A 25,079-nucleotide genomic window follows, 5' to 3' on the forward strand; every position below is an offset into this window, starting at 1 on the left:
GTGCCGGGAAGGGAACAGGGTCCGGTGGGGTGCCGGGAAGGGAACAGGGTCCGGTGGGGTGCCGGGAAGGGAGCAGGTCATTTACAGAACAGGATGTTGCACCCCACCCTTGAGGATTTCACCCAGGGTGTTGTAACAGCCGTTAGGGGAAGCTGAGCCAGAGGCCCCGGGGCGTGGTGCCCCAGGGTCCCTAACGGAGGGTCTATCACACCAACTTTTAAAATGCATATTTGGTTCATTAATCTTTTTTTCCCCGTTTTAAAAATTGTATAATTTTTCCTCTGAGGGCTGATTTAGTTGCATTCTGAAATTTCTGATGTATGGTTTCTTTATTGTTTCTATAATTTATTCTTTGATCCATTTATTAAAAGTTATTTTTTCATTTAGTTGAGAATTATTTAGGATTATATTGAGTGATATATGTGTATATTTGTAAAGTTCTTAGCACAGTGCTTGGCACAAAGTAAGCACTTAAATTTTTTCATATAGTTATTGTGAATTATTTAGGATTTCATTGTTCAATTTGCATTGTGTGTTTCATCGTATTTCCTCAAGAATCAATAGTGGTCAGTGCAGTTAACATTTACCAGTCTCTTAGAGTTGTTTACAGGTCCCAGGCCAAGCCCTACTTGGCTATTGTTTGGGCCTTGATTGGCTCAGAATGAATGTAAATAGCAATTGTTTCTGTTTTGGTCAGAAATCCTGAGGCTCTTCTCCCAGATTACATTTTTTTTGATTAGGTAAAAAGGCCATTCTTGGCCTCATTTCATTATTAAGCCTTAATCACTGAATGAGCATTGCCACAGGTCTCAAACTGAAACCTGTTAAAGACCTTAGCTTGAAAAGACCAGGGTTCCCCACTGCATCCTGGGCCATTGCCAGTTGTCCTGATCTATATCTGGCCACTGGACCCAGATGGCTTTGGAGAAGAAAGTAAGGCTGGTGACTTTGCATAGCCCTCCCTCACTTATATCCAATTCATTTCCAGGTCATGGCATCACCTCCCTGATGTCCTTTTCTAGAAGGAAGGACAAACAACAACAACAATTTAATTATAATAGTAATTGTGTTTTCTTCTGGCTCTGATTACTTTGTTGTCTTTTCATGTTTTTTTGAATTTCTTATATTTACTTTCTTATGATACAATAAAATTCTATTAATATACCATAATTTTTCAACCATTGGTCCCAAATTTGTTGAGTGCCCATTTGTTGAGGGCCTTTCCAAAAAGTGCAGCTATAAATATTTTGGAATGTATGGGAATGTTTTTTGGTTCTTGACTTCCTTGATTCCATAGAATACTCACAATTGGAATGACTGGGTCCTAGGGAATAAACAGATTAGCAGTTTCTGATGTAATTTTCAGTTGCTTTCCAGAACCGTGGGATCCATTCATAGCTCCATCAACAATTTATTTAAGTTCATTACTTCCCATAGCTCCTCCAATGTTGACTATTTCTCTTTTTTTTCATCATCTTTTTCAATTTGTTGTGTTTGGAGAATTGTTTTTATTTTGTGTTTCTCTTGTTATTTGTGTTTTAAAACATTTTTTCATATAGTTGAGTTTTCATTTCTTCTTTTAAAAATTATTTGTTCTTACCTTTTGACCATTTGTCCTTTATATTTATATATATATTCTATATTAGAATATCCTATTATATATTATATATAGGATATTATATATAATATTATGTGTATTTGTTTCATTCCCTGTTGATTGCTACATTTTTCAGATATTTGAAAGAAAATTCACCCAATCCCCATCAACCACCTGTTTTTATTTTTCAATATTTTTAAAATTTTTTGTTCATATAATTTTTAATTTAGTTTTTAAGCTTTATAATTTTTAATAATTGAAATAGTTTTTCTTTTTTGATGTTATTTCTTGGGGAATTTTCCAACTAAATTTTCGTTTATTCAGTAAGTATTATATTAAATACTAAGTGCTTGGCGCTGAGCTTTGTAATGAGGGGAATACAAAGACAGAAATGAAACTAACCTGACCCCAAAGAAGATTATATTCTTTTGGTGGGAAATAGCACATAAGCAGAAAAGAACATACATAACACATAGAAATGAAATGAAAAGTAATTTCTGAGGGGGGGTGTCATGCAATGTAGACTACCAGGCTAGGCCTTCTATAGCAGGTGACACCCAAGCTGAAACTTCAAGGAAGTCAGAGATTCAGTGAGGTGGAACTGGGAAGAGTCCTGGCCTGAGGAAATACATGGAGACAAGAGATTTGGTGTTGGCGTTACACATAAGAAATAGAAAATATACTTGTTTGTCTAGAACTGAGAGTGTGCAAGGAAGAAAGGAAGAAAAAGGAAGAAAGAAAGAGAGAAAGAAGTAAAGAAAGAAAGAAGGAAAGGAGGGAGAAAAGTGAAAAAATAGTGTGCTTCTGAAGGCTGATAACATTTTTCATCATTAGTCCCTTGGAATTTTCTTGGATCATTGTATTGCTGAGAATATCTAAGTCATTCACGGTTGTTCATAATACAATATTGCTGTTACTGTGTACAATGTTCTGTTTCTGCTCTCTTCACTCTGCATCAGTTCATGTAAGTCTTTCCATATTTTTCTGAATCAGCCTGCTCATCATTTCTTATAGCACAAAAGTATTGTTACAGTCATATACCACAACTTGTTCAGTCATTCCCTGATTGATGGGCATGCCCTCAATTTCCAATTCTTTGTCACCACAAAAAGAGCTGCTATAAATACCCTTGTACAAATAGGTCCTTTCCCCCTTTTTTGGATCTCTTTGGGATACAGACCTAGTGGTATTGCTGATCAAAGGGTATGCACAGTTTTAAAGCCCTTCGGGCATAGTTCCAAATTGCTCTACAGAATGGTTGGATCAGTTTACGACTCCATCAAAAGTGCATTAGTGTCTCAATTTCCCACATCCCCTCCAACATTTATCATTTTTCTTTTCTGTCATATTAGCTACTCTGATAGGTGTGAGGTGATACCTCTGTAACTCATTAATTATTAAGTCTTTATTTAGCTCTGTAAAGAGTATTTTGCAGTTGTATTTGTATAGCTATAGGCAGGTGGGACAGCCTGGCTGAAGCAATGGGGCACCCTCAGGGAGACAGGAGGCAGCATTGTGCCAAGCAAGTCAAATCATCATTACCATCTTGACCACATTTCCTCTCAGAGCCTGATCTGATAGATATAGCTCAGGACCCTGAGCCCAAGAACCTTTGGAATAGCAATACTTTGAGCCCAGTGGCTACAGCTATCATTCCAGGATGCAACATTTATTTAGATAAAGCCTGGTAAGTATTCCTGTAGGTGCTATAGCCTCTTCTCTTGAGCACTCAGAAAATAAGGTTCTTATCTCCAAATTCCTTGGCACTGTCAAGTAGTTCACCATCAAAAAGGGATATGAGTTTAGCAGTGGAAATGACCTTAAAGAAAAGATATCAGCAAGGGCTTTGCTACTATCCCCTAAAGACTTTGGGACCTTTTCATCTGACTTGCAACTTGAAAACTTCATATGCCTTGTTTCCCCCATTAGAATGTGAGTGTCTTTAGAGCAGGGATTGCCATTTTTCTCTTTATTTTCCCAAAGCTTAGTACAGTCCTTTGTGCATAGTGCTTTATTCATTCATCTATAAGTATTGAGTGTACTTTAGTAGGTTAATTCCCAGACAGTTTATGAATTTTGCTGTTATTTTAAATGGAATCACTCTCTTTCCTCTTCATTTTGTTAGAAAAATAGAGAAAAGCTAATTAATTTTAGGTGTAGTTTGTATGATGCTAATTTAATGAAGATACTGTTTCAATTAATTTTTTTTTAATTTCATTCTGTAAGTAAACCATCTTATCATCTGCAAATAGAGGCAAATTTTGCCCATGTCTGTATTTATTTCCCAATATCCTTTTTTTCTTGCCTTATTGCTATTACTAGCATTGTGAATATTTGTTTCATTGAGGGTATAGATAATGGTCATCATTGATTTATTCCTTATCCAATTGGGAAAGCTTCTAGTGTTAATCGTAACAACAAACCATGCTAGCTCTTTGTTTTGTTTTATTTTTTTTTATTAAGGAAGTGTCTTTTTATTATTCCTGTTGTTAGTGCTTTTTAACATAAATAAGTGATATATATCACTTTTCTATATCTGTTGATATAATAGTGTGATTTTTGTTATTTTTATTCTTATTGACTCTTACTGAATATTCTCAATATTCTTACTGATATAATTTGTTAAATTTGTATTATATGTTGAACAATCCTTGGATCCCTGGTCTAAATGCAAGAAGAGAGTAGTGCAGTAATCTAAGCTGGAGATAATAAGGGCCTGAAATAAGGTAGTTGTGCTTACAGTAGAGTTCAAACAAATATCCAAGAGCATTTTGCCTTAGTATATTTTAAAAGCTCTGAAGCTTTCACTATAAGACTTTCCAGAACAATACAATTAATTCTCTCAAGTGAATGGAAATCCATAATTTTGTGTGGAGGTCAAAAGGATCTTATTAAAATCTAGTCTTGGAAATGAGCAATTGTAAGTTAGTATAAAGTCTAATAACATGCAATGGTCAGCCCTACCCAGTAGGCCTCCAGCTTATTTCAAACTTGCTGCTGCCCTCCCACCCAGTTTGTGGCAAAAGAGGCTGATTATTCCCTTACACCAAGGATTCTTAGCCTTCTTCTTTTTTTCTTTCTTTTTTTTCTTTCCTTCTTTTTTTTGGGAGGGGGGGTCATGAAATTCTTTGGTAGTCTGATGAAGCCTGTGGATCTCTTCTCAAGGTAATGTTTTAAAATGCACAAAATAATAACACATAGAATTACAAAGGAAACCAATTATATTGAAATACAGTTATCAAAATATATACAACAACAATATATAAAAAAACAAAAAAAACAACAAAGACATGACTGCTTTACTTGAGAAACTAAAAGCTTAAGTGGAAAATAATAACAAAGAATGAGAATGAATCACTTTTCCTGGTGATTCAAGTGAAGGATACCATCTAGTTTGGTCTTTGGGGGGAGCCTTTTATATTATATATATATATATTAAATGTTTTTTTGTAGATATATATTTCTAAAATAAATAGTTTCTAAAATTATATATATATACTTTTAAAAGTTCATGGACCCCAGATCAAGAACCATTTGTTGTAAGTATGATTGGCCCAATAAAGAATTCAGACACTGTAAGAAAAAGATCATGAAGCTTATTAGGCCAAGATTAAAAAAAAATAGTACTATACATAAGAAGGAGAATATCAGTGTTCTCTAAAAAAGAAATTTAATAATAAAGAAGGTTCCTGAAAAGAGTTGCTTTTCCTTCCTCATTTTTAGCTAAGACTGAACTCAGTCTCTTTGTGACCATGAAAAAAAGGAGGTAACGGGCCTAAGACTTTGCCCCAATTTAATTTCTGGAGAGGACTATGTAACTAGCCCCAGTCTTTTCCCCTGGTTGCAGTCTAGGCATCACCTACTGCCTTCTGGACATTTCAAAAGAGATGTTCCATAGGCATCTCAAATTCTACATGTTCAAAATAGAACATGGATCTTTCCTCCCAAACCCACCCCTCTTCCAAAATTTCCATATTTCTGTGCAGGACACCATCATCATTCTAGTCACTCAGGTTCAACTTTGTAGTCATGCTTGATTCCTCATTTTCTCTCACCCCACCCGTTCAAGTACTTGCCAAGTCTAACTTGCATGGGCTTATAAGATAATAAACACTCTCAATCAATTAATAAGCATTTACTAACTACCTGCCATTTGCCTGGCACTGTGGAGTTGGCATCCTCACAAGACACTGGGGACACAGGACCCATTGATCTACAATCCTATATGCTGCATGGGACACAGACGCATTGGTCTATGATGCTATACTCTTCTTGACACACAGGACCCGTAGATCTACAATCCTATATTCTTCATGGTAAATAGGTTCCATCCTAGACAAAACTCTGATGTTTAAGAAGTTTGTCTTTTGCCCTGTTTTTTTTTCTTATATCCTTTTCAACCCTCAGTGAGTTACACATTATTCAAATTCCTTTATCAGAAAAAGGGATTTTAGGCCATTTCTATTTGTTTGGTGATCAAAACTTATTCACACCAGAGTATTACCTCAACTAGACATTAACAGTTTTAACTTTTTTGTTGATAAATGTGAAATGAAAAACATTTTTCCTTAGTAAAGGAATTTCAGTTAGGTGGGGAGATTTAGTTGGGGATAGAGAGAGAAGGATTCCTGAAATCACATTAGATTTACTCAGGTGGACATTATTTAGTTCTTTAAGGGTGATTTCACACATATGCTGTCAAGCATTTTTTTTTCTAGCCAGAAACTTTCTTCTCTAGCGATGGTCATTGGAAATCCAGTGGGGGCAGAGGAATCTAGTCCTTTCTCATAAAGGTTTTCTAGGATATGAAGCCTCCTTTAATCTTTTTCCTCCTTCTCCATCCCTGCCTGATTACTGATGAGGGAATTGAGGCGCAGAGTGGTGAAGTGACCTGCCTAGGGAGTACGTGATAGAGATAGGATTTGAATCTAAGCCTCTGACTTCAAGGCCAAAACATTAGATAAATGTCAGTTATTTTTATTATTTTGGGCTGTTTATATGGTAATATTCTTTATTACCAACACATATCTATATAAGATGAAAGCCTGTCATAGAACCTGGAAGGCTTGGGATCAAGTTCCACCTGAAATACATCCTGATGATGTGCCATGGGCAGCTCACTCTTCATGCTTGAGATGCCCCACCCCCAACCTCCACCCCCAGGACTAGAAGTTGTAGAGAAGGTGCTGGCCTGTATTGGTAGAGGAACTTTCCTCATCTGGGAATTCCTTATCTCTGTACCTGCATAACATAATAAGCTCCTGGAAAACATAAAATCTAAGGCTACATAGAAGAACAGTAACCTCTGGATACAATAGATATCTGGCTCAGTTTTTAATGAGAATAAAAGCCCCTTTCTGGACTTTCCTCTCTGAATAGAATTCTCTAGTAACACTTAAAGGGAAGTTTCCTCTGACTGATCATGACTAGTGGGAGAACCGAGTGTGCTACAGATAGACTAGCTTCCCATAGGCTATCTCATGTCTTAATTCTCAGTAGGCAAAACTAGTTAGGATGGTGCAGCTCAATGTCAGTTATGTATATCACTAAATGCATGTGAGGTTACCTTTGTTGCATCTTTATATGGTCTAATATGGAGTTGCTTGCATGTTGGTCGTAATCTTAAATTGACCCTTTGCTGTGAGAGATTCAAGAGAGTCATGTTTTTTACATATTCATCCTGGTTATCTGATCAACAACACTAAAGAGCACTTTTAAACTAAATAAAACAACTGAGACTATTAATCACCATTATTATCAAAACAATAATTAATGTAATTGTTGATAAGTTGGTTGAGCATTGCTAGAGTGGATGACTGGAATTATGCATTATGATGCTAACATCCAGGGAAGCCTTCTTATTTCCCATGGCGGATCTCCTGTAGGCCAGGTCAGGTGACACAACCAGGCCAGGTCCCACTACTAGCCACAAACCCTAAGACCCCTAAGTTCCCATTGCTATGGAAGTACTTATCTGAGATCCATGCTCCCTACCCCCCACTCCCATTCTTGAATTTGAGACAAATTCAGTTGAATGGAGGAGATGAAGGGAGAGGTCGGAGGACAGCTCAACCTGAATTGATAGATAGGTAGAGAAATATACACATACTTACCTATTTGAAAGTTTTCCTATTATATGGGGTTTTTATATGCAGCCCTTTTAGCACTAATAGTCCTTTTTTTCCCACCAAATGTTTGATTGGAGACTTAAATAGCATGCTGTTTGTATTCATTTTGTTATGACCTCAGCTAGAAAATGGGCCCATATGGTGTTTCATTTCTAAATCATGCCCCCCTCAACTGAATTTGCCCTGGGTGCAAGAATTCCTACTTACTTATTATGATGATGAAGCTTAGTTATGTAAAATACAGAACAATTTTATAGATTATGAACTCAACACAAAATTTGCATGTTCTGACAATTATCTTCCAAGAACCTTAGTTCTAAATAGTCTTTTAGCACTATTTCAACACCACTTCTAGTCTCTGAAGGGGCTACTATCCATGGCAACCCTATACTTAGTTTACAGCTGCCTGGGTTAACAATTATTAGAATAAATCACTGTGATATACTTCTCCCCCTCCATGCATTCATAAACATATATTTTGACTGTAAAAATGATTTTGAAATAGAAATTATTAAAGTGACTAAAGTATTAATAGAAATGTGGTTTTTTTTAAATCTTTATGAGAAACTTAAGGTATTGAAATTTATAGTTAATTATTCTTCACTACCCTTTTATTTATTCAAGGATAGGAACAGAGAAGATATTTTTCCAACAGTTTATCAAGATAGAATGAATTACTAGTCTAAAGAGGAAATATTCTTACATAGTATAATGTTACAACTCTCAATTTTTGCTATTCTGAACATAAACTTAGTTTGTATCTTGGAATGTTGTTTCATATATGCTTGATTTAAAAGAATTCTAACCAGAAAATTCATACCTTGTCTAAGAAAAGACATGAATTAACTACAGATAAACATATGGAAACATTTCTTAAGTGATACTCAAATAATTCTTAAGTATACTTTATGTAAAGAACTAAGTTACCAAATCTATTCACCATAGGTAAAACTCTTCCTGAAAAATGCATGATACTGTATGATTTTTTGAGGATATGTGTGGTAGAGGAAAAAGCTCTGGTGTCTCAGGGACCAGGTTACTTGGCAAATTTTAATGCTTAAAATCCACAGTCACAATTTGAGAACTGAAACAAAGCATAAATTTGATAATTGATAGGGTTTCTAATGCACAGATTATTGAACTTGGGACAGTGGCTTGGCTGCAAGATGGCTCAGTGGGAGAGACAGCTGGTTTTGGAATCAAGAAGATCTGAGTTCAGATTGAACTTTAGACACCTACTAGCTGTTTAACCATAGATGAGTCACTGAGCTTCTTTCAGCCTTGGTTTCCTTATCTGTGAAATGGGGATAATAATAGCACTGACCTCACAGGGTTGTTGTGAAAATCACATGACAGAACAAGTGTAAAACGTTTTGTGAACCTTAAAATACTATGTAAATGCTCAATATTAATAATTGTGCCGGTCCTAACCGCGCACACTCATTCAACCAATTCAGCCAACCAGGGTCATACTCACCATATCATCGGAGACCACCCGGGTAAAACCAGAAACGAGCCGATCAGGGGGTGCAAAAACCTGAACTTTATTCATTAATCATCACAGCAAGGCCAGGCAGGAAGGCACACGCGCGAGCAGGAACAAAAACTGACTCCGCCCCCCCCTCCCTGCAGCTCCTTTTAGTACCTTCTTCGTCCCTCCTCCTCAGCCCGCCCATAGTGACTCCTCGAGGATCAAATATCAAAAAGGGGATGTCCAGCTAGTGTCCAGACAAAGGGAGCATACGTGGCACAGGAAGTGGGTCCCAGAGATTTGGAAGGAGGCGTGAGGGATTAGTGCGTAGTCAACGGAGAGTACACGTGACGCAGGAAGTCGGGTCCAGATACCGGGGGGAGGTGTCTGGGGTCGGTGCTATACCTAGGGAGCACACGTGACTCAGGAAGTCAGGTCCAGATACCGGGGGGAGGTGTCTGGGGTCGGCATAGTACCTAAAGAAGGAGGCTAGGCAGAGAGAGTTCGCTCTCTGCTGTGTCCCCCTCCAAGCGGCACAGTCCTTGCCTAGGGAATGCGCGCTCCGGCCACTTCCCTGTACCCCGCTTCCTCCCCAGCCTGTCACAGCTCCATCCAGCACCGCTCCAGTCTCGGGAGCAAGAGCTCCGGTTACCTCTCTGACCCCAGATCTCATCCCAGTACGTTACAACTCCGCCCAGCACCGCCTCTGCCCCTGGAGCAAGAGCTCCAGTTACTTTCTGGTACCCAGTTTCCATCCCATGTTGGCACAACCCTCATCTGGCAGTAGCTGGCATCAAACAGTCCCTCACAAATAATGATGGTGATGATAAATGCTGCTTAAATGAATGAATCTGGACTGAATGAGCTCTAAATTTTATTGGATAAAACATTTTCATTAAGATTTCTAAGTGACACACAAATGACATATATATGTCTAGGGAAACTCCAGAAGATTGTCTGAGTCCCAAACATAGTCCGTGGAATGTTGTGAACTATTTATAAAAACGTTTTATAAAATTGCTTTATTCAAAGGGTAAACATATCTATCTATCAAACATTTTAGATAATTGATTTTATTCAGATTCCTGTAAACAGCTATTTTGTTGTTGTCTCTATAAAATATTCCATCTAATGATATTTAGGTAAACATGTTTTTTCACTAGGCAAGTCCTTTTCTGAAACAAAGAATCTTCTTTCTTATTTTAAATAACAATTTACATATTTTGTAATTTCCATTTTGAATTATTTATATTATTTATATTTATATTATTTATAATGTAAACACATTTATAATATAAATATAAAATATAAAATATTAATATTATTTGAACTATTGTATTGTTTATAATATAAATACATTTTTATAATTATTTATATTATTTTCTCTGAAATCAAAGCACATTTATATTCTCTGAGAAGTTATTTATCTACATTGAAAACTAATTTAATTTGAGCTTTAGGAGAAATATTAGAAGAGATTGTAATAGGAACTTAGTGGAAATCTATACTATGTTAATAGATTCTGAATTTTCTAATAGGATAAAATTTTACAGGAATTTGGCATGAAAAAGCAAGAGCTTATGGGGGAAAAAAGACTTAATATTTTTAGTCTTTATGGGGACTAATTAGGTTTTGCTCTGTAATGTGGAATAATACTGTTGCAATTAGAAATTAATTTTAATTTTGAAAGGAAAATTAACACAAAGTTGAAGGCCAAGTGATAATACTTTTTGAATTCTTAAAGGATACAATGTCTTGCTTTCAAAAAAAATACACCTAATGGGTATATTATAAGCATACATAGGAATGTAGAATTTTTTTTAGAAGCATCAAGTGGCTTGTATTAGACACTTATAGGTAAAATAATCATGACTAAGTTACTGAAGCAACAGTTGAAAAGATTATCAAATTTGATAGTATTTTGATTACTTCCAATTTTAAGGAATTGTCTTTAATCAGTAGTCACATATATATGTGTATATATATATGTACACATATATATTTAGAGAGCTTATAATTTCTTCAAAGCACTTTCACATGTCTCTTGACTTTAACATCAAATCAGTGAATAAAGTTGGGCAAGAATTATTTTTTAATACTTATGAAGCTGTAGCACTAGGAAATTAATTAATTTCTTAAGCAAATCTGGGATGAGGATCTAGATAATCTGCCTCCTAGATCCATGGTCTTTCCATTGTGCAATCAGGACAATGGAAAGACTGATCATTTATAATGATCATTAAGATAAAAACTATACAACATAAAAACAATCAGGAAAGTATTGAAACAAACTGCAGTTCTGAAAACGATTAAATTTGTTTTAGCACATAATTATTTGTGAATAAGATTCGAACTGGAATGATCACTATAAACAAAAAAATATTGACTAGAAAATTGGGACCCTGAATTTTCTGATCCCTTCCTCACTATTCCTAATTCACTATGGAAATGGCAGATGTTTGCTGTAAAATGGCCCTTTGTTGTTATGAACTGAACTACATATTAGTAAGTGTTAATAATGATGATTAGTTCTGTGATTTAGCTTTTAAAATGTTTGATTATCAGACTGAATTCTTTGTTAATATTTGGTCATTATTTTCTGACTGACTTTTAAAAATAGACATGGTAAAAGATAGTTGTTTAATTTAAAAATCCTATGGCTTAAATTTAGATTTTAGCTTTAAAATAAAAGTCTACTATTTACTAAGCAGTAAATAGAATGTAGCTTTTGGATTTTTACTATTAAGCAATTATTCATCAATGGAGTATATTGCCATGGTTATTATTAAAGGATGGGATAATTTTAGACAACAAAATAACAGATATTAATTGGAATTTTGAAGGAGGGAATTATTTAAATTATAAACTTGAAAACCTTGACTTACTTTGCTATGTAAACCAACTCAAAAAAATTATATTTAACAAAGTGCCATGTACATGTAATTGGGAAAAATATTATTTAAAAAGCCCCATATCATTTATTATCATCATTTGTTTTAGAAGAACATAGTATCTATAATGATTAAGAGAAAGAGTAAAGTAGATGTTCTTTTTTACCCTTAGGAGGGAAACTCAGGGGTTCTAAGCAGAGTGAGAAAATAATTGAATGTAACAGTGTTTGTAATTGTAGCGATTTGGAAGCAAATACTTTGTAATCATTGAAATATCTAGGAAAATCCAATTTTGATATAAAATGAATTTTCTGCTTCAGAAAATGTGTAATTTTATCAATACTCAGAATAGTTTTTCCCATTTTGTCTGACTCTTAAGAGGAACAGCATCTTTTACAGATAAAATTGTAAAAATACTCATCTAAGTAGCATTTAGGGAGTATACATTGTCATCTCTCTGTTTAGGGATTTATGCAAGCAAAACTACAGTTAGCATTAATGAGTTAGACGCATAAATTCCCCATGTATTAAGAGGAGAATATAATCCTTTGTCTTTGTGTAAAATGTTAAAAAAAAAATATGGATTTCCAGACAACCACTCCTTTGCCTCAGGTATTCTTAGAACTGAATTTGTACTCTGTTGACGAACATATTTCTCATTTACTTTCAGCATGATGAAAATGACGAAAATTCATAAGAATGCCTCTTGTTGGCCTATGTAAACGCGGATCTGAAATCACAAAGAGAAGAAACAGGGAACTTCAAATGCACTATAATGTGTCTCCCCTTTTAAAAGCAAAGTTTGTCACTGTTTTTGACTTGTCATTACTTCTCTGTGAAATTGTTGATAGAGGAACTGTATCTATTATTTAGGATACTTTCAATAGATGAACATTAGAACTGAATGTTAGCAGATAACTATTATAGAAGCCTCCAGAATTATGACATCATCAAGAGCAGAAAGGAGTTTAATTTTTAAAATGAAATTTAGATGTTTTATAGTTTTCTGAAATCAGTATAACAGATTAATTTATAGATAATGCTATAAATACCTTATTCTCCTACAGGATTGAATTTCTGATTTACTGTTGGTCATTTCTACGAACAAAATACCTACTAAATTAAAGGTAACTTTAAGTGGTAGAATGGTAGTATCCCCAGATTTTAAGAATCTATCCTGAGAGGAAAAACTGTATCCTCCAAGTATGATTTCCTAATCATACTTGGTAGAGCTCAGGGAGAGGAGTGTTATAAAACTGTTTTTAAATTGTCTTTTTAAAAGAATTTCTCTAAAAGACATTGAAATCAGTCATGTGATTGTTAATGCTAATTTTTGTAGCTCTGTTAAAAGTGTATTCTTTCCCATATACTAAGAGGTAGCATTTTTCATGTACTTTTTAATGGTTACTTTTCTTATGATTTTCAGGCATTGCCATAAAAACCACAGAGTTCACAATTTATGGTGTATGTATCAAATTTGCCTAGCCTAGACACTGAAGATAAATATGAAAAGGCAGCAGTAAAGAACTCTCAAACCTTTGATAGCTAACATCTAATGTGGAATCAGTGTGAATAAATGAGAAAAGTCCTTACTTTACTTTATGGGCAAGATATTACAGGGCATATTTGATTAAAGCTCTATGCTCAGTGTTTCCCTCCAAAGAGACTCGTGTAGTCTTTATTGAGGTTGTGTAGTTGGCATTAACATCTCTCTTCCTTTTTGACAGACTCACTCTTCCCATTAAACACATGCAAATTTATACATGCTTTCCATGTTTATAGATAAGTTCTAATCACTTGCTCTACTCATTTTCTATGACATACAACTAGCATAAATGGACATGAAAAGTGCTTATGGAAGGGACAAATATTAGATAGATGCATGATTTTTGGACTAAAGTGAGCATACCCAAAATCACACCAAAGGTTACCAACCTATAAACCATTGTGATGGTTTAAAATGTGTGTGTGTGTATGTGTGTGTGTATATATTTAAATTTGATGGCAAGCCTAGAGTTTTAGTGGAGCTAAAACAACAGAGAAGCAGACAGGTGTTTAAAACCATTAAACAGCCTGATAAGGTTTTCATCCTTGTGGTTTCCTTTCCTACACTGATAGTTCTTTATGACTCTGTCATTTTCAATCAACAGAGAGTACATGTGATCAGTATATCTGATAAACTCGTCAATGCCTTTTTAAAGCAGGATTCCCCAACCTATTCAATTCAGACCCCCCTTCATCATTTCAAGTATAATCTTGATAAGACAGAGATATGTCACAGGCAGCTGTGTATAGCTAGCTCAGTCTACAACTAATTTGTGCAGGAAAAAATTAAATCAGGAGGTAAATTATTTCATGATTGCTCATTCCCAACAGAGTTGGGCATCATTCTGAAGAAAATATCAAATAATTGGTTTCAGGCCGTGTCAGACACATGCAATTCCCTTCACTAATGGCTGTGTGAGGTAGCGCCAGGCCTCAGGGGTCAACGAAGAACTGGAAATAGCTTAGTGCCAGGCACAGCAATAGAGAGAGAGAGCACATAGGAAATGAAGTGGCAATAAGTGCAATCCATAGGGGAACTGTGCTTCACTTGGAGTTTAATATATCGGTTTAGATTCTGGCAGTAAGCCATGCAACAATTGTTTACCTTTTTGTCAGCATCTGCATCTGTTCTGTTTTGTAAACAGCACTTAACTCTCAGTCAGTAAACGCTGGAATCAATAACAACTGTTAAGGGATTTCCTTTCTTTTTTTCATATTCTATAACAAATGCACACTACAAACAATGTTTGCCTTAGATTAACAAGGAACAGACATTAACAGGGTCAACGGGATTTGGTTGGAAACATTTTATAGCTTCTTGGTTTGCAGTAATTATATCTGTGTGATTTGAATGTATTTTGTAACCTATCCAAATTAAACTGTTAAAAAAAATGCTAGCATGCAGTAATGAAGATGATTTTTTATAATTATCTTAAGTACTGTGTATAGAAAACTGCTGGCACTGTTTGTAATAATTTAGTTCTCTGTAATATTGTGTATTACAGCTGCTATGCAGAAATATTAAGTTGCCTTTTGCAGTTTTAGGAAATTAGTGATTATATCCAGCAGTACTAATTATTTTAAACATACAGTTATTAAAAAAAAATTACACACCACAGTGCAACATAAAAGAGGGGAGAACTGAGACTAGGGCCTGTAAGACCAAATATATCATTACTAAATGCAAGTGAAAGAATAATGCTGCTTATATACTTGTTCTTTTCAGGAAATGATGGTGTGTAGATGAATGCTGTCATAAATGCAAGATTGTTATAATAGTTATGTCATCACGTAAAAGTTAATATCACCAGGAGCACAGGAGCACATTATTGTTAATGGGATTTATGCACGGAACTCCCCATATGCTGCTTCAAAAATGTGCCCCTTAAAATCTCCCCATACACAGTGGCTAAGTTGGGCTGTTTTGACATTATTAAACTGCTTCATTTCTAATTTAGTCAAAAGTTAATTCTGTTTTTTAACTAGCTTTACTACTTGTAGTAAACATTATGAACATTATGCTTTAGACTATCCATTGATTTTTGTGCTCAGATATCAGTGCGTTTGTAGCGAATTCAGCTTACTATGTGGCCTTAGGCAAGTCACTTAACCTGTCTGCCTCGGTGTCCTTATCTATAAAATGAGGAAAATAATAGCAATGGTATAGATATGTAATATAATAATATATCATAGATAATGTTTATAAAATGCTTTCTAAACCTTGGAGTGCTTTGTAAGTGCTAAGATGATGATGATACACAAATAACATAAGGATTTTCAAAAATCTTTTTCATATACATTAGCTCATTTGATTCTTGCAACAACTCTGACAGTTAACTAGAAATATTACTCTTATTTCACAAATGAGGAAAGTTGGACTCAGAGAGTTTAAGTGACTTGTGCTTTAATGACAAACTTTAAGTAAATAGTCGGAGGTGGGATTTGAATCCAGGTCTCTGCTGAATCAAAGGCTAGTATTCTTTCCATGAAAGCAACCTGCTTCTTGTTTTTATGAAAATCATTTTCTTAGTACTCTACTTCTGACCTATTTTTGATAGTTTATTAATAATAAGAATAAATAACAACTCATATTTCTTTAACGTGCCTAGTATTTCATCATCATCATCATCATAACTAGCATTTATATAATGCTTTAAGGTTTGCAGAACACTTTATAAGTATTATTTCATCTTATCTTCACAACAACCCTGGGCAGTGGGTGCTATTATTATCCCCATTTAACATATGATGAAACTGAAGCAAACTGGTTAAGTGACTTGCCTAGTGTCTAAAGGCAGATATGAAGCCAGGTCCTCCTGACTCCAAATCAAGAGCTTCTGTTCACTGCACCGTTTAGCTGTAGATTCTAAATTAAAATTAGAATTTGGGCATTGTTACATCGTGATGAAATAGCGCTATAAAAGTTATTTTTATTTTCTTGAGAGTTTTTTGAAATTTCAAACATTTAGTCATTGTGTGAATGATGTTTTTACATACTATTCAATAAAATAAATATATGTAACAGAGCTGTAAGCTATGTGGGACACTTGGGTGCTGCAGTTACCAGGAGCACCTGACATTCATTATTAGATCTTGGGCTACTTTCCTTAAGCTTAGGGAATATACTTGATTTGTCCACCAGGTGGGGATATACTCAAGCTACCACGGTTTTTTGTTAGACTCTCTTGGGTGTGCATGCATGAAACTTTACAGTGCTTCACAGCTTTAGATGGCTAGGAGAGTAATAAAACCCATTGAGGCCGGTTTAAATCCAGACTAGAGAATGATAAAATAGGACTGCAAATCATTAGAAAATTTTAAGAAAATCTATGGTTCTCCCATACCCTACTTGTGAAATTTTCTCGTCTCTGTCAGTGACAGAGAATCTATATTTATACTACTCATTCAATCACCTTTCTGTAGCCACATAATTTTCTTAACATAATGAAAGTACAAGAGAAAACATTTTAGTGTCCCTATATGGCACCTTTACTTTGACCATATCCTACCTAGGACTTCAACCCACAGGCTGTAGAAAAGAGAAAAAGGAATAAGGATATGGTATTGGCATCCAGGGCCCAATTCCAAGTCCTTTATTAGAACCATGGAATCAAAGGGGAAACTAAAGGTAGTACCAGGAGATAGATCTGTGCCTTAAGCCTCTTAATAGCTAATAAGTTTTTCAGGAGTTGCCTCTTTGAGCCATTAGTCCAAACTTGCCTCTAGTCATTGATTTCCAGTTGGCTACTCTCCAAAATTGGGATTAGTCCCTGCTTCTGCTCCTGATCTGCTTTCAGCTCTTGCACAACCACTTCTGGTTTGGACTTCAGCAGCTGCAGCCTTGAGTACCCCCTTCCCTTCTTCCACCTTTTCTCATCTTATGTCTTCAAGGCAAAGAGATGAAAGAGGCAAAGGCAGACCTGCATGTTCCAGGAACCAAATCTCTTGATGCCTTTTCATTTTCTTGCATGGCTTCATCCCGTGAAGAGTATGAATTTGATGCAGTCTTCACATTTTCCCAGCAAACAAAGAGGAAAAACATGGCAACGATGAACTGTGTTCTATCATTCCTCTTTCTATTCTCCAAATAATAACCTTGGGCTCTGAGACAAATAGTAATTTGAGGGAGATATTAAGAATAATATGGGCACTGGTTACATTTATAAGACCTTAAGTCCTGTATCCATCCTAAATTCATTATTAATACCTAAAATTTCTATGGTTTATAAGTGGGGTATAGATGTACTTTTGAGAGCATCAAAATTGCCATCTACTTTCCACAAATACAAATCTTACACCTGTGTAGATTCCTTGGGAATAGCAGTTCTCCCAAGACCATGAGCCCTGCGTTTGCATGGGACTTTGTAACCATCATTCAGAGAATCAATCTTTATATGGAAGGGGCCCATTTTCCTTGCCACTACTAACCTCAACTGCTGACCACCTGTTTCCATTGTTAAGCCCAAGAGCCTCTGAGTAGCAGCACCCCCTATACCACTTTCAGCTTAGCACCCTCACAAAAGAGAAGCAACCCTTGTGGAGATGCAACTTACCTAGTGTTTGTGCAGGTACTGAGGTCTCTGCCTCCTCAGTGCTCACAGCAGCCGAAGGCCCAGGAAAGAATATTCTCACCACCAAAGTTGTTGGCCTTGTCAAATGGTTCACTGTATAAGATTTTCATTAGAAATGATGTTAAAATAGGCACTGTCATCAGCTTTGCTGCTGTATCCCAGAGACCATAAGACCTTTCCATCCAACATCCTGCTAAAACTTAGGCGTGTTTTTACCCTCATTAGAAAATGCATTCCTTGAGAACAGGAACTGTCTTTTTCCTTTGTAACCTGAGTACTTCCACAGTGCTTTGCATATAGTAAGTGCTTAAAAAATGCTTTTTCATCCATTCTTTCATTCCTTCCTTGAACAAAGGGAATGTTGTATTTTTATCTTTGTAAGTCCAATTCCTGGCACAGTACCTGGCACATAGGAAATACTTAAGCAGTGCTTGTTTGAGTGATTGATTGATTATTTCATTATTCTTGAATAAAAGTATAGTGAATCTTAAGGCTCAGAAACTGGAAAATTGGTGTCTTTTATAAATATACATTCTATTTAGAAGCAGATAATCTACCATGACTTAAATGAATCAAGAAATCCCATTTCACACTTATAAGATATTGTAGAAATAAAATAAAATTTAACCTTATTATATGCTCTGATGTGTTCCCCTCTTGGCAGCCTCTGGGTATATTTACAAGAAGAGAAAGTATGCCTATAACATATATTACTATATTAGTCCAGCTAAAGCCTGCACCTTTTTTCTCTGTGTGCCTCATATAAAACCTGAATGTTTTTATTAGGAAAAAAATAATAACAGCTAGCAGTATATAAGACTTTAAGGTGTGCAAATTTTACAAAGATTATCTTATTTTATCCTCACAACAACCCTGGGAAGCAGATTTTATTATTATACCAATTTTGCTAGTGAGGGAACTGAGGCAGACAAGAGGTTAAGGGACTTGCCCAGAGTCACACAACTATTAAGTGACCGAGTACATATTTGAACTCAGATCTTGACTCCAGGTATTGTGATCTATCCACTGTGTCACTTAGTTACCTCAGAACAAAAGAAAATGGTCATACAACTCCAATTATTGCTCTATCAACTCAATAAGATAATAGGATAATATGGACTTTGGCTTCCATTTGATAATCATAGCTTCTCATAATAGGAGGCTGAAAGTCATTAATATTTCCTTTCACACAATTTGTATTGAGTATTTAACAAAATAGCTTGTTACTTAGCATACAAGTTTAAGAAATCATTAATGTGAAATTGTGGTTGCAATTTTAAACTTACTAGGTCAAAATGTTCAAAATTTTAATGTTCTAGAATAACAGTAGATCAGCTCTGTTTTTTGTTTCGTTTTGCTAGCATTAATGTTAACCATCTGTAACCAAAAAAAAAAAGAAGAAGAAGAAGAAGAAAATTGGCAGAAACTATGTCTGAAAATTGGTGGAAAGGTAACCAGACATAGAAACAGTGTTTAGAGAGGAGAATGTAGGGTTTTAAACAGAAAGTATTCTTTTTAACACTTATATTACCCATCTATAGGGAGGTAGTTAAAATAAATATATTTTCTCATATCTACTAACAAAACACTGGTAGTTCCTTTGCTTATATGCTCTTATGTTGTATAAGCTATAGGCAGTCGTCCATCCACTGTCCACGTACCATTCTTTATGCAAATGAAAAATTAGGTTCTAATTAGCAAGTTGTGAAATGTGCAGTGGTTGCTTTAACATAAGTATTATTTTTTTCCCTAAAGGCATGAAGCACTGTCCAGAAAAATATGGTCAACAAAGTGGTAATAATCAAGTGCATTTCTCAGATCTTTGTATAAAATGTACATGAATGCAGTGTATGCCATGGCAGCTTTTATTTTTTTAATTTAAAATATATTTAAAAAAAACTTTACTTTTATTTTAAATTTGACAAATGCTAACAAGCACTAACATTTCCTTATTTAAAGAAAACAGAAGAGGATTGTATATGAAACTGTAACTCTATTACTTACATCTTTATATTTAAAAAAATGTACATGTAATAAATACATTAGTTTCAAAACTGTCTTGTTTTGTCTGTCTCCCTCTGAACTTTCATCTGTTCACATCTGAGCATTTATTTTAAATACTTTAATGACCCTTCTATTCTTTCTTTTCTTTTTCCCTTTAGGCATCACTATCTGCCTTCTCTACCCCCATCCTTACCTCACTGAATATCCACCCCCCCCACCAGAAAAAAACCCCTCCCTTGTAACAAATAAACATAGTCAATTAAAACAAATCCATACTCTGGCCATGTCCAAGATTATGTCTCATTTTGCACCTCAAGTTCATCACCTCACATTCTTTCTGTCTCTTATTAGGCATATTCCATTCCTGGCCAAAATCTATTATTCCTCTATTTTAAGACATGTTCTAGAAATTCAAATCTTATTCTCAGACACCATCTTCTTTACTAATTATTCATTTCCCACATTTAACTTTTCCTTCTTTGCTTTTCAATAAGCAGTAATGATTAAAAAAAAATACCACTTGTCTCCTTAAGGCCTAAAACTTAAAAGTCTCTAGTAATGCTTTCTAGGTAGGTAATAATCTTCTGTTTTGACATCTTCAAGGTTCTCTGTCACATCTTGGATATATTCTAATACCCTCATGAAGGATATACCTTAAATGCATGTTTAAATTGTTCACATAAAACTTTTATGGAGATTAGAAATTAGTAGTTATTAATATTCTTTTGGTTACTTTTTGGGGGAATTAGTATTTTTTTTCTGACTTTGCTATCTTCTCCTCCCCAGAAACCTTGAGGATCAATTGCTTAATATCTATAAAATCGTCACCTGCAGACTGCATGTTCTCTGTATATGCTTGGTCTAGTTTAGCTACTTTGACTTTTTTTGCCACCTTCTGATGGGGTACAGGCTCAAGAGGGGCCCCAAAAAACCCTTCCTTGAACTTTCAGTGAACTTTCTGGGGTTGCCTGAAGCTATAGTCCTATCAACTGGCCTTTCCTTATTGTGCTATTCCCAGTCTCCCAATTCTTTGTTACCCTAATTGAGCCTAGCCCTCTATTGTCTTACCTCAGGATGGCCCCTCAGCCACTTCCCATCCTTGATATTATCTAGATCCCTTTCAACCTCCCAGTAACTCCCATCAAGATTCTCCCTACACCTTCCTCCAGTCATCCCAGCTTACTAGCCACTCCCATCAAGATACCCCTTCTCCCAGACCCCTCCCCCAGTCACCCCAAACTACTTGGTCACTCCTAAATCCCTCCCATAGTCTTTCTGTGTATAAGATCCATCCTGGCCACCATTTAGGGGCTGAGACTTCCTCATGCCCACTCATCTTTACGAGAGTCACAAATGTTTAGATTCCTTAAGAGTCTGGCCAATATCACTGATTCTTTAAATCTCACCCACCCCACCCATGATCAGTGTTCTAATAAACCTTGCCTTTGACTGAAAGAAGACTTGGGTCGAATTCATTCGGGCAGAACTCGCGTACTGTGATTTTGGGGTCCTAGCACCCCTAAACCTCAAGACTTCAATGCCTTTTCCACTTCTCCAAGAAGTATATCTGGGGCTGTGATGGTAGAATCCAAATGTTGTGGACTCAGCGTTCTTTAAGGTAAAGAGAATTTGTTATAAATGTCTATCTCCCATGTATTTTTTGTCTTTCCAGTCCATCCTTAAAGGCCTTCAAGATTATTGGTATCTCAATGAAATAATGTTTGTAAAGCATTTAGCACAATACCTGGCACATAATAGTTGCTTAATAAATGCTTGTTCCCTTCACTTCCCTTTTAAGATTACTTTGCCTACACGGTTCTTTAAAATTTCTTTCCCTTCCACTGCTTTTCCATGTTTTGTGAGTCAATATTGCTCACGATCTTCCACCTTCTCCACAAGATTTTACAAATGAGTTCATATTCTGCTTTTGTTTTGCTCTAGGTTGCCATAACTTTCTGTTTGACAGTGAGATCAAGTGGTGGTTTTTAGATTCTTTAGGCCTCATTTTGTATCAGTTAAATTATATCAGATAATTTATATCATTTAAATTTCAGTGTGAAATTGTTATAACCAACAATGATGCCTTTATTCACAAAGCTTATATGGGCTGGCACCAGTAACGTGTTTAAGTAGGTCAGGTTTGAGTTTCTTTAATTGCTTGCCAAATTTTTTATCTTTTTTATTCTTCTAGTTTTGTGTTAATTTTCATTTTTACTCAAATAAGACTGACTTTACACAGGCAACTTATTCAGAAATGACTCCTACATCAAAAAGAAGTCATTCTCTATATATTAAAATATAGTTTCATTTTTATGTTATTTTTGTTTGCCGTGCTCAGGTTCTCTCAATCCTTTTTTTTTTTCCCTTTTTTTAAAAATAAATTTTATGGATATCTTTTATTTTTGTATTGCCTACATTTCCCCCTGTATCTCTTGCCCTCCAATCTCCCTGAAAGCCATCCCTTAAAGAATTTTTTTAAAAAGAGAAAAATCAGCAGAGCTAATAAAATATAAAAAAAAAATTCTGACATGCCATGCAATATTTTACATCAATGGACTCCTACTTTCACCTCTGCAAAGGAACCAAGGGAGGTACATTCTCCTATCTCTTTGTTTGGTCCAAGCTTATTTTTGTAATTTTACAGCATTCCATTTTTAGTTGTTTTGACTTTTGTTTCCATTTACACTGTTGCAGTCATTGTGTGGATTGTTTTCTTGACTCTATTTCACTTTGCATTAGTTCATGTAAATCTTTCCATGCTTCTCTGTATTCATCATACTTGTTTGTTATAGTGGAGTAAAATGCCATTACATTGATTTAATTTGTTTAGCCATTCCCTAGCTGATAGGCATCTGCTCTAGTTCTTTGCTACTAGAAAAAAATACTGCTTTAAATATTTTGCTATATGTTGAACCTTTCTTTTTTTGTCAGCGATTTTTTTGGGGTATGTGCATAGCAGTGGAAGCTCTGAGCCAGAGAGTGTAGATATCTTAGCTATTTTATTTACATAATTCCAAATTATTTTCCAGAACGGTTTATTAATTTGCAGGTCCCCCAACAATACATTAGTATTCCTTAATATTTTTTCATTGAAAAAGTCATAATGTTTTGGCATGAAGCATATATGTATTCTACAGTTTTTTGACCTCATTCTTTTTTAAAATTTTTAACAAAATTTTTCATTTTCAATTTTTCTCTCTGCCGCCACCCTCTTTCTCACTTATTTAGAAGGCAAGTTATAGTATACCAATTATAATAAAGTCATGTAAAACATTTCCACTGGATAGCATTTTTCATCATGAGTCTTTTGGAATTGTCTTGGATCATTGTATTGATCAGAATAGCCAAGTCTTTCATAGTTGATTGTTGTTTCAATAGTGCTTATTGTGTGCGTTGTTCTCCTAGTTCTGTTCATTTCACTTTGTGTCAATTCATTTAATTCTTTTCATGCTTTTCTGAAACCATCTCCTTTATCATTTCTTACATCACAATAGTATTCCATAACAATTACATCCCATAACACTTTTCAGCCATTCCCCTATTAATGGACATATCCTTTGTTTCCAATTCTTTACCACCGCAAAAAGAGCTGCTACAAATATTTTTGTATACCTCCTTTTCCTCATTCCATATTCCTAACTCATTTGCATTTTCACTGTCTTTCTCTTTGTCCACCTCTGCATTAAAGTTACTGACTTGAACTGTACTTATTTTTCTGGGTCTTATCAAATTCTCTACTCTTTATCATCAGCAACATGTGTTAGTACATAAACTGCAGTTCTTTTCATGGCAGTCTTTTTTTATTGATAAAGAAAAATATTTCTCATGCCTCAGTCTTTTCCTATAAAATGAAACTAATGTCTTATACTAACTTTCCCGGTTTTATTTAAAGTGTGAATATAAAATGATGAGTTTATATCCCCTAATGGTGAAAACTATAACAGGCACTAGAAAGAAATTATTGTCTTCCTTTCACAGCAATGAAGTACTTACCTGACCATAAGCTCTATCTTGTTGTCTGTTCTAATAATAAGCTTTTGAAATAGAGCAATACAGAACATTGAGTGGTATATAGAAATAAAGTACAATTTTTATCTTACTCATGTGTTTTTCTTTTTAATTTAACATATATCCATAAGTATGCATCTGTCCTTAAGAAAATGAAAATGAGAACCAATAATGTTTGTTTTTGAGTATAAGAACAAAATGCTTAATTTCTCTTGAAGAAGTTATGATCTAATTAGAAACTATCTTATGAAGTATTTAGTAGCAATGGTAGTTTAAAATCTAATCTTTTTGATGACAGCATCATTTTTACTTCCATTTGAACTTTTAAATAATTTTATCAAGTTATATTAAAACTATAATAACCTCAGATAAGAAGAAAGGTTTTTAAATATTAGGGGCATATTAATTTTGTAATTGAAATACCAATTTCCAATTAGAGGATCAGGCTCTCCCTCTCTTTAGATATATAGTGTGGTAAAGTGGAAATTTTACTGACACTGCAGTCTAGATTTAAACCCTGCCTTTAATGTTTACCACTGTGATCTGAAGCAAATCATTTCTCCTCCTTGGGCCTCAGTTTCCTTATCTGTAAAATGAGAGGCTAGATTAGATGCCTTCTGAGGTCCCTTCCAGCTTTAGATCTGTGATTCTATATAGTTTTAGTTTTCTTTTTTTTTTGGTAACTGTGTGTTGGGGGTTAGGAAGAAGTATAAATGTTTCTTCATGTGTATATGAAGTAAATTTTATGATGTTTAATAGAAACCTAGTAAAATCTTGCCAGTAAAAGATATTTTACTGAATATGAGCCTTACTGTATTAAGAATTTCAAACCCATTTTATTACTATGCATGTCTTGGTGAACAG

General features: G+C 35.0%; 1 protein-coding gene across 4 annotated transcripts in view; it reads left to right on the forward strand.

Moving 5' to 3' along the window:
• The window catches only part of KIAA0825 (KIAA0825 ortholog), a 523,337-nt gene that overhangs the window by 85,898 nt on the left and 412,360 nt on the right, over nt 1–25,079 (forward strand). The window contains exon 5 of one of the 4 annotated variants that reach the window (XM_027864283.1): nt 12,758–12,964. The exons of the other annotated variants lie outside the window; for them this stretch is intronic. Coding sequence (XP_027720084.1) covers nt 12,758–12,762 — 5 coding nt within the window. The 3' untranslated portion in view covers nt 12,763–12,964. Of the gene's footprint in view, nt 1–12,757; nt 12,965–25,079 lie in introns of those variants that run through there. 4 annotated transcript variants of the gene reach the window in all.

The sequence above is a fragment of the Vombatus ursinus genome, unplaced genomic scaffold (genome assembly GCF_900497805.2).
Source record: "Vombatus ursinus unplaced genomic scaffold, bare-nosed wombat genome assembly UNPS02014774.1, whole genome shotgun sequence".
NCBI classification, from domain to species: Eukaryota; Metazoa; Chordata; class Mammalia; order Diprotodontia; family Vombatidae; genus Vombatus; species Vombatus ursinus.